Source organism: Cavia porcellus, unplaced genomic scaffold (genome assembly GCF_034190915.1).
Source record: "Cavia porcellus strain 051 isolate PalLab524CR breed Dunkin Hartley unplaced genomic scaffold, mCavPor4.1 scaffold_17, whole genome shotgun sequence".
Classification (NCBI taxonomy): domain Eukaryota; kingdom Metazoa; phylum Chordata; class Mammalia; order Rodentia; family Caviidae; genus Cavia; species Cavia porcellus.
This window is the reverse complement of record NW_026947500.1, coordinates 31729306-31740304: the sequence shown is the minus strand read 5'-3', so window position 1 is coordinate 31740304 and position 10999 is coordinate 31729306. Positions and strand designations below refer to the sequence as shown.

At 34.8% G+C, this 10999-nt stretch overlaps 1 protein-coding gene across 4 annotated transcripts in view; it reads right to left on the bottom strand.

Annotated features, from left to right (window-relative positions):
• Window positions 1-407: 407 nt before the first annotated feature.
• The window catches only part of Hipk3 (homeodomain interacting protein kinase 3), an 89896-nt gene continuing 79304 nt past the window's right edge, over window positions 408-10999 (bottom strand). For 2 of the 4 annotated variants that reach the window (XM_063227744.1, XM_063227745.1), the window contains exons 9-17: window positions 9423-9544; window positions 9069-9193; window positions 8816-8977; window positions 8598-8660; window positions 8021-8320; window positions 7575-7715; window positions 5947-6182; window positions 5598-5725; window positions 408-4349 (exon numbers count right to left, since the gene is read on the bottom strand). In XM_063227744.1, the coding sequence (XP_063083814.1) occupies window positions 3873-4349; window positions 5598-5725; window positions 5947-6182; window positions 7575-7715; window positions 8021-8320; window positions 8598-8660; window positions 8816-8977; window positions 9069-9193; window positions 9423-9544 (1754 nt within the window). In that variant the 3' untranslated portion in view covers window positions 408-3872. The remainder of the gene's footprint in view (window positions 4350-5597; window positions 5726-5946; window positions 6183-7574; window positions 7716-8020; window positions 8321-8597; window positions 8661-8815; window positions 8978-9068; window positions 9194-9422; window positions 9545-10999) is intronic. The other 2 variants (XM_063227748.1, XM_063227746.1) reach the window with 2 other exon arrangements.

Genomic DNA, 10999 nt, shown 5'->3' with positions numbered 1-10999 from the left:
TGGCACAAACCGGTAATCTCAGCTCTCGGGAAGCTGAGGCAGGAGGACTGCTCTAAGTCTGAAGCCAGCCTGGGCTACAGTCAGTTCAAGAACAACTAAACTATACAGCATGACCCTATCTCAACCCCCAACATCATCATAATCATAATAAAAAGAACCAGCAGAAAGTAACTAGTTATGGTAGGTAGCCTCATACGTATCTGTTCTGTGCTCACTAGCAATGTCACTACGGGCAAATCATTTTAAAAGATTTTGTGCCTGTGCCCTCATTCATATAATGACAATAAAACTACTACGGCTTTGAGAGTTAAATGAGATGACATAACTCAGGTACTCATGCTGTCTGCCTTTCCCTTCTCTACCTTGTAAGCAGTATAGGATGGGGAAAAAAAGAGTCAACAAAGCTGTTTGCTGCAATATATATATTTTAATTCAAAGTGAATCAACAGTAATACACCATAAATTCTTATTTTGACACTCACCAAAATAGTCACCTGGAAAACCCGCTTTTTGTGACAAAGTACAGAAGGCTTGGTCACATTTAAATCACTGAGAACTAGAGAGAAATACTATCGCAAACTGTAATAGACATTACATCCATAAAAATTTTCCCAGTCCTTATTGTAATATTGCACAGTGCAATTGCTACATGGCAAACTAGTGTAGCATAGAAGTAAAAGCAAAACAAATAAATCAAAGAAAGAAAGCCACAAGTCTAAAATTGTTAAAACGGTTAACATTTCAAACTTAGTAATCAAATCTATATCATTGGGTTCATGAAAACAAATCTTCCTACACCTTGCAGTGTATGATTTAACTTTTACATAACACAAACCAAGTTAAAAATTAGCAGTAGAGATTTAAAAACAAAAAAGTAACATTTAATTAAACATCCTGAATGAAAGAAAGAAGATCAGGATATCTGATTTTAAATAAAACTTATTTGTAAATTAAAACAGTATGCAAATATGCAACTTGGAAATCATGCAGTGTTTTATTTAAGAAAGCAATAAAACCAAAGGAAATTGATAAAAATGGTTTTAAGGAGGGTAAAAATCCAGATTTCTTTTTCTATATGCTAAATTTAGATCAACAGGATTTTGAAATTTTTAATTTTAATTACTTTTTACACATATTAAAAAGTCCATGATTCCAAGTAATTAAGAACAGTGTACTAACTGCAATCTGCCCTTTAAAAATGTTATTATTGGGTATGAAAATGTTGATCATTAAAAAAAAAAATCTTGACCATTACCACTTACTATCAATTTCAAAAGACTGCTTTAGACTTGGAACTGAAATAAGGAAAATACACTATTTCAGGGAGGAAACATGGCCCTGGACAAAAAGAAAACTGCGCCAATTTTGTACCTGTTCAATCTTTTGCCCTGGGTGTTTCTAGAACATCCACTGCCAGCACTGATTCTTTTCCAAGAAGTAAGCAGATACCAGTAATCTGCTGGACCATAGAAATAAAATTAGAAGGCTGTGGAGGGCAGCAAATTTAAATAGTGACTCCATATTCATGTGTCATCTGTAAATAATCTTTTAAATTAATCTTAGTCTACTTTTTATGTGTATTTTATATATATTTCTATTTATATAATATAAAATGCATAGAATCGATTACTAAAAACACTGAAACTTGTGGGGAAAATTATGTCCTTCATTTTCAGTGTGACTAAAAATGTACTGCTGGTTTTTATTTTATGATCTAATACTATAATTTTTAAAATCAATTTCAGGCACATTTATTTCATTGATGATTATTAAATAAAACACTGCTGTGTTAATGGAGTAAAAAAAATTTATCCATTATTAGCTTATTGTCAACGCTGTACTAGTGCTATACTAGTGGTATGCAATTCATTTATTAAAAGAAATGCTGTAAATCCAAAACATTTGGAGTTTTACACTCAAATGCTTCATACTGTTTATTCCAGTAAATGCTGTAAGATTATATTCCAGATTTTTAAGGAAAAAAAGTTAAGTCAAGCCTGCAAGATACAGCTTTCTCAAGTGTCTACAATGCCAGTATGAAAATTTAAAAATTAAGTTACATTGATACATCCAAGTTTTTTATATGCAGTGATGAGCACAAACATTAATAGAGATAAAATACTGATGCAAATAACACACCCCAAAATAACATATGCAATTATTTTCCATCATTTACAATACAGTAGTTACAATGACACTCCAAACAGAAAAGCAAAGTAAAAAAATCAAAACCCCAATTTCTATTCATGTAATTAGACTTATACAGAAATTAGAAGGCTAAATAACAACTAGTTAATCACCTAATTTCACAGCTATCTGAAGTGGCAATCGTTATATAGCAGCTTATCTATAATACATTCAAGATAAATGATACAATTTATTACTTGCCTGTAAGCTAAAACACAGCCTCAGTTTAATACCTTTCCTTAAATTCCACCTCTACACTACAATATACTTGAGGTCTATGCAAAAAGTAGCTACCTTTTATATAGGAAATGGATGATTAAGTCTTTGGTGCTGTAAAAGCAACTTCATTTAAACATCACCACCATCACCACCAAGAGAGAAAGAAAAAGGAAGGGAAAAACCCAAGACACACTTCCTAGGAAAAAAAGCATGTAATTTCTGTCCCTGACGGAATGTATTAAATAAGCAAACACCACCAACAAGCAAAACAAGTACTACAATGTAAAAATACTTTAAAAAATAACCAAAAAGGAAAACCCTCTCACATGCATAAATGAAAAATTGCACACAAAGAACTCACATCTTTTCAAGCTTCAATAGTAAATATTCTGCTACTATTTATTAAATACTGCATGGTTTGCCCAAGCTAAGATGAAACCACATCATGAATCAATGAGCATTTTGCATTTTCTTTCATTATCTACTCAAAGTCATGCCTACTGCACCTCTAAACATTTTATTAAGTCCAATTATACAGCAAACACTCCCAAAATAAACTTAAGATTGTATTGCAGTTTCACTTAACAGTATATAAAATGCTGTGCTGTGACAGTTATCAACTATCCATTAGATAATGAATCAATTTTTCTTAAGCACTACTAACTGCTTGCTTTTCTTGAAGCTAGATCATTCTGAAAAATCAGCACAATTCAGCTACAGCAAACATGCTGCCCTCTTAATAAGGAAAAAACAGTTACTATCTGAAATCATACCACACAAAACCAAAAGTGAACGTTACGCTATCAAAAGAAAACTAAAGGGTAGATCTGAATATTAAGTGCTGCAGTCCTCAACATTTATAGATAGGTAATAACATTAACAACCTCAAATATTTAAGGCACTATGTGTGGGAACGGTTTACAATGCAGCTGAGATTATTAGAACAACATTAAGAGCAAAGTCTAGGCAACATTTTGCCCATGCAAAAGACACATGCAAATGTAAAGAACAATAGCTCAATTTCTTAGGTTAAGTGACCCAACATTCATACACTAAGACACAGATAATACAATTCACTTGTATGCTGTAATTCTGACATATGTGCATCTGTTGCTCTAAGTCTGTATACAGAATGGCTTCCCAAATATGGACGTGTCTTGCACTCGTTAGAAGGCAATTTTATAAAAAATAGCAGGAGCAAAACTGGACTTCTGCCCCCATAAGTCACCTGTCTAAAGTTACTACATAAGAAGATAACATGACCAAAGACAAGTTATACCAAATGTGCAAAACACATTAAAAGTGAGATTTTTTTTTAAAGCTCAAAGTTGTTTAAATTGCACCCAAGTCTACATGATTCAAAAATAATTTTCTTGTGCCATGGCTAATATTTATTAAATACCATGTTTTTATTTTAATCAAATGTTTACATCATTGAGCTTCCTCAATATACCGCTTTTGATTTTTCACATATATGGATACTGGCTGAGTTTTGTTGGACTCAATGGGAATCCAGTATATGCCGGTGACGCTGCAATGTAAGAATGTGGGGGGAAGATTGGTTTGTACTGAGTCTGATGAATGGTTGGGGAAGGTAAGAGACGGGGATTTATGCCCACTGGGACTTGGTGAACTATGCCACTGGGATGGGAGATATTGTAAGTCGGATGCTGTAACATAGGTCTTGAGGTACATGGAGAAGCTAAAAGGTGGGCCACTGGTGCAGCACTACTGAGCGTAGCTGATGATGGGTATGGAAGTAGTGTGGGCTGTCCTCCAAGGTGCGTATTTCCAGCCAGGTGGGCATGTACTGCGGTGTGGTTGGGACTCCCATGAGAAAGTGTAAATGGATTACTGGTAACACTAGTAGGGATATAAGCTTGCTGTCTTCGGTGCCCAAAGTTTCCATTCCACTCTTGATGCCCAGATCCAAAGTGCTGAACCTAACCACAAAGAAAAAACATGGCTGAATGCATATTTTACAAGATCAAAGGAAAGAAAGACTGATAATTCATTGCAGCATCTCAGACCGTCAGCATGTACTAAAATAAGGACAAAAACACCTGATTTTATATATGCTAATATTAACTTTTTAATATTTATTATACATATGAATTTATCAAATTCCAAAACGATCCCATGATGTAACTATTATTCTCACAGTTAATGTGGTTTAGATTTATTGAAGAAACTGGCTGAAGGAATACATACAGTATGAGGTATGACTGAAAAATAGTAATTTTTTAAAAATACAGAAAAAAATACATTTCCATTAATCTTCCTCAAAGTATTTTTCCTTGCTTCAAGTACACCTAATCCCATCATTCTTGCCACTTTCTGAAGCAGTTCTGGAAATCCTCTTTCATGACTGTCTTTAGTTACACTGTCATGGATGCCTCAACATCCTAAAATTATTCAAAACATTTACCTTCCATGATGATTTTGACTTTGGGGAAGATCCAGAAGTTGCATAGTGACAGATCTAGTGAACAAGATGGATGAGGACACAACATATGTTTTTACAAGCTTGCCTTTCTATTGGATGGCACTCAGCAGCAGCATTCACATTTCTATCAGATTTTGTAAAGACTCTAAGGAGGACTTGCGGAACTGCTTCAAAAAATGCCAAAAACAATAGGATAAATGTGTCTGAAGTGAGGGGAGTATCTGGAGGGCATAAATGGCAATGTTTCTTTCACTGCAATAAATTTTTTGCATTGAATATTCATCATATATTTTGATTACCTGTTTTATGACCAAAAAAATCAGGATTTGAATCCAGTTCTAACTCCAATACCTGTGATTCTTTTATTTCCCCAAGTGAAACACAATTATCAAGCATGCTATCAAATACATTAAAAGTACTAAGGTCAGATCATCACCTCTGTTAAAAAAAAAAAACAGAGCCACCATACAGCTATCAATCCACTAGTGTATCTTGTGATTTAAAGGTCTGAGAAAAAAAAAAAAGAGTAAGTCTAAGGACTTAACTCTTTCAAGTTAACTCTGTGGAAAACTAAGCAAATTATTGTAATTATTAGGCAGGTTACCTTTAGTCACATAGATAAAAAGGGAAAAATATATTAAGACTGCTTATGGTTTCGGAATCTTTTTTTCTCCACTTAACAAAAACAAAAACTACCTAACTTGAATCCCAAACACTCTTCTTACAAAGTCACAAATAAGCTTACCTGACTAAAGTTCAAATGCTGCTGCTGGAATGCTGATGGCAATTTTTGCTGACGATTACCCACTGCAGAAGGCTGGTGTAATCTTCCAGGGGCAGAGCGCCCTTTTATTAATGGCTGGCATGTAGAATCTGTCAACAAATAAAATATTGGAGCAGGTGCTTTTTTCCTTTTCTAATAAAACATTAGAAAAGTCTTGAGGTATTTTATATAATAGTGACCATAAAATAAGATAAAAAGATGATAGCTTTGGTTTCCAAGCAATTGATGATATTTGAACAATTCGGTTCTCAGGTGTTCCTAAACGAAGGCCTTTTAACAGATAAGCAGAGAAACAGGAGGATTCAGTTACCTGTGTTGGCCATATGCTCATCGGCATTTAGTCCATTTTCTATTCCCATTGGTGGAACCACCACAGTACAAACAGCTGGCTTAGTTTCTGTATCAGCAGAGGTTACCAGTTCTGTGTTTTGATGTGAATCCTCCACAAAACTACTCTCTGCAAAAGGACTGTCATGCCCTGAAGAGTCTGATGTTGGAGAACCATCTACAGTATCACAACCACTTTCTTGTTCTTCATCTGACATACTGTAATAAAAAAGTAATTTTATAAGTGATATTTTTTCCAACATTAATTCTAACCCTGAATAATAACCAGGCTCCTGCAAACTAGTAAGAATCGTATTGTTATTTTATATATTATTGCTTTTTCTTTAACCAATTGCATTTTTCATAGAATTTCTAGACCCTGGAGTTTAATCTGTATTCAGGTTGCTAAACCTAATTCTGGCCTGTTTTGGAAACATTCTTCTTGTACTTATTTTTCTCCTTTCCCATTTAATCCTTAGTAGCAGTTTATAAAATTCTTCTTGGAAATTCTATGCAATTTCACTTTGACAAAAGAAATACTGCTCTACATAACTTAAATATTCAAACAGATAAGCACATAACTGGAATATCTCAAATTATACTTCTGAGGTTAGGATAGATCTCTTTATGAAAGGTCTTCCTAACCTTTCTGCAGGCCTACCAGAGTTCTGGATTTCTCTTCTCCTCCTTAACCATCTTGGGCCCCAGCAGACCTCTCATTCCCTGAATTTCTACATTTAGTGTCTGTCTTACGCATTTCATGCTAAAATCTTGAAGGATTTAGGAGCGTATCATTTTTATCCATTCTGTGTATGTGCATGTATATATCCCCTTCCAAGTCATATTATCAGCAACTTATAAAAGGAGGATGTGTTAAAGCTTCTTTATATCTTCCACAGCTTTGGCTAAAAATATTGAATACCACATTTCCTGACTAAAGAAAAAGAGAAGACAAATATATAAAATTAACTCAAAATTTTTTCAAATACAGTCAAATATATTTCATGAAAGAAATTTTTTTTTGCCCTATGGTACTGGGTATTGGATATAGGGGCCTTGCACATACTAGGCAAGTACTCTACCATTGAGCTAACCAACCCTGTGGTTTATTTCTTAATGTGCTAACATATGGTGCTGATTAGAAGCTTACTCTTTTAGTGGCCTGGAAAGCAGGGCAAAGAAGTATGAATGAAACCACGTATATGCGTCATCAACAGTAAGTAAAAGAATAGCAGTTACTCTACTGATAGTGAACCACTCAGTAGTTTATTATATGTAATTTTTACTCTGATAAAGTATTTATTTTTATTTCAAATTTAAGTTATAATTGTAGTATGTGGAACTCAGGTTGACGAGGTGGCTTTCCTTTACCCTTTCAAAAAATTAATGATTCTTTAAAAATCATTTCTTGAAATTTAATTTTTCATTTAGAGCTACTCTATAACAATAAATGAGTACTAAAAATCTTAGTTTACAAAAATAATCTAGTTCAAAATGTGTATTCCAGAGAAAAGTCACGTGTTCTTTAAAAGTACACAATAACAAAACGAAATCATAGGTTTTTTAGTAGAGTTAGTATTTATTATATAAATACTACTGCAAATCTATTACCTGTTTGGTCTCTTACAAGGTGACGGACTGGACTGCCCTGAGGAGCTAGTGCTCAGTGTACTATCAGGACTACTTAATGAACACATCCGATCAATATTCAAAGTGCTCTGGCAAGCTTCACAATCTAGACTACCTTTACATCTAGGAGAAAATGGAAGGGGAAAATGTTGGTCAAAAATGAGAAGGTATTTTCTAGGTGACTAAAATTTACATTATTTAGGGATAAAAATAGTTTAGGAACAAATCACATGAATCAAAATTTAAAGCTTAGCAACACCATAAAATGCCATAATAATCATTCCAAATACTACTTAGGAAGTCCCCTCTGTCTAGAACCTGATTATGTTATTTGAAGGTCTGACTCCAAAAGACATCAGCATGCAAGTCATAGAAAGCTGCTTTCCAGTACTCCAACATTTCCTAATGATGCTGTGTTTGGCACTTACTCTCTAAGTGAATGTCTCAGGGATGACGTCTCTTCCTCATCGGTGTCGCTGCTAATAGTGATCACACTCACTGCAGGACTTGGGGAGTCAGCGATGATGATGGTTTGCCGCTGTTTGTCTGAAACTGATGACTCAGAGTCCTGTCGGATTGATGATTCACAGCAATTTCTTGTTTCTCCTTCTGAGTTATGATTGTCTTGTGTTTCTACACAGTTTACTTCCTCAACATCTTTCCCATTTGTTATCTTTGGAGAAATAAATGCTGAATGTGGGATATTGGTGTTCTGCAATGAATTACTCCTGCAACCAAAGGGATAATTTGCAGTTTTTACACTCAAAATATGTAAATGAATTTTTCTAAGGTATCTTGTTAAATTAAATAATGCAAACCTTACAAGATCATGTATGAAACACATTATGCTGAGTTTCTGTGAAATATAAAATATCTCTAAAAATGGTATAAATTGCATTAACATACATTTAAATGGTCTTTTATGGTAAATGTGACATCTGAATGTCTATAATTACTACATTACAGATAGACAATAAATCAAAAGGGCAATAAAGACAATCTTACCAACTGAAAGCATTTATTTCCTCTCTTCCTGGCTCCCATTCCATTAGTTTTACCAAAATACCTCTGAGAAATTGAGAAGGGAGCTCGCTTAGTGTTTGTGACAAAGCTATCAAAGAGGCCATTTTGAATACAACAGAGTGACCCTTTAGTGCACATGCAAAATTCATTTCATAGGCTAATCTCAAAATGCAGAGAACAGTTAAAGTACCAATACCAACCTGTTGTGGCACAGCTTGTTTTTCTTGGTAGAGGCAGGCTGAGGCCAAACAACATGTGCAATGCCCACACTAATTGGCTGCGGGGCTGATAAAGTTATCTGATTGGTTAAAAGAGGTTGCGGCATCACCGAGTTGTAATGATTGCTATGTGAAATCATTTTCCTAGGGAGAAAGTTCAGAAAAATTGAATCTCTTTTATCAAAATCTACTTTGCAGAATTATTCACAAAGAAGTACTTCTGTTTTTAACTTACCCCCAGTCTCCAAGCCTCTGTGAACCAGCCACACCTTCAGAAGTTAGAGTAGCAGTAGCAGGAGCCATGGGTGTTACCTGTTGCCAGGCAGGTACCAGCATCTGCTGTGTTCTCCCAGACCATGTCTGCCACAGTGGGGGAAAAAAACAAGTCCAAAACAACCACATTATAAACAATACTTCTCAAATCCCAAAATAAATGTAAAGGAAATAACCTATGAAAGGACTGGGTTCCCATTTGGACACTATCATTACTTCCCAAAAGGACAAGCTGATATACCACACATGACTTAGGCCCTTTATATGTGAAGAAGTCAGCATATGTGGAGAAAAAGCCCAGTGAATTATGACCAACCTGAGAGAGAACTCCTGGCCGGATCTGTAGCGGCTGCACAGCAGGGGCCTGAGTTACAAGTGGAACTGTATTGTCTACCCTTATGGAGAAACTGGTGGGTTTACCATGTGCTGCAGGAATACCTGTGAAAAGTTATCGAGTAAGAATAAAAAGGATCTTCCTCTGATTTAAGTTATAAAATTATTACACACAGAAAGAAATGCTTATATTCTAATTGACATTATAAAACCATTTCCTACATAAAATTCTCACGACCTTAACAAAAGTAATCAATTAGGGAACTAGGATACTTCCTATCTATTTTTGTTGATCACAAAACCTGTTATAAAGCTATTCTTTCTGTTTTAAAAAATATGTAACGAATTTTTTTTTTTTTTTTTTTTGGTACTGGGAATCAAATTTACAACCTCATGCAGGCACTGGGCTGCTGAGCTATATCTCCGGCTTCTTTCTGAAGTTTGCTACTATAATTTTATTTTCTTTTCAAACAGTTACACCACCATGATTTACAAAGGTGAATCTGGCTTAATAACCTGATAACTCAGCAGGTAAACATTCTTTTCATATAAATTTTTATCTATGCTTAACAGTTTCTTCTTTCAAATTGTGGCAGGAAGGAGTATGCACATTTCACATTGTGATTTTTGTAAGGGACAGAAGTAAACAGGTTTTCAATGTTTTAATGGTATACACATTTTCATCTCTAAAGAAAAAGCAAAAAAAAAGTATTTTACCTAACTTAGTGATATAATAAAGCTATAAAGCTCAATAGTTCCTCATGAAGAGCCACTGGAAATCTAGAACACATACATTACCATTTTGCTTGTCCACTAGGAGAACTAAAGCCAGATTGCTAGCCTTGCTACTCCCATTAAAGTTAGTGTTTCTGTTCAATGTCCTATAAATCACCTACAAATATTGTATTTTACAATGCTAAATTTTGAGACAGCAGAGCAGTATCACACCTCACCTTACAGTTTTGGCTAAGAAGATTCTAGGGACACAGCTCAAGATCAGAAAACAATCTATTAAATTCACTACATCATAATTCCAAAGGGTTGTAGCAGTCACTTTCAACAGGGACTTAGATTATTTAAATAGTCGTGCATTACTTAGATATGTATGTTTTGTAAGAAATGTGTTGTTAGGTGATTTCATCAACTGTATGAATAGTATTCTTGTATTACAAATGGCTGCCACATCACAATATATGAAGGCAATACGGGTTTTTTTTTTGTATATACGGGGGTTGAATCCAGGGCCTCTGCACTGAGGGTATAAACCCTCAGCCCCCTTTTAAAATTTTTTTTTTTTTTTTTTGGTCTTTTTCCTTTTTATCAGTACTGGGGATCAAACTCACGACTGCCTGCTTGCGAGGCAGGCGCTTATGCCGCTGAGCTAAATCCCCAGCCCCTCCTTTTTAATTTTTTATTGAGAGACAAGGTCTTACGAAGTCACTTAACCTGTCCAGGCTAAGCATCAACTTGCAATCCTGCCTCATCTCACAGAGTGCTAGGATTATAACTACACACCACCACACACAGGTATAGCAATGTAATCTTTAAGGGACCACTATG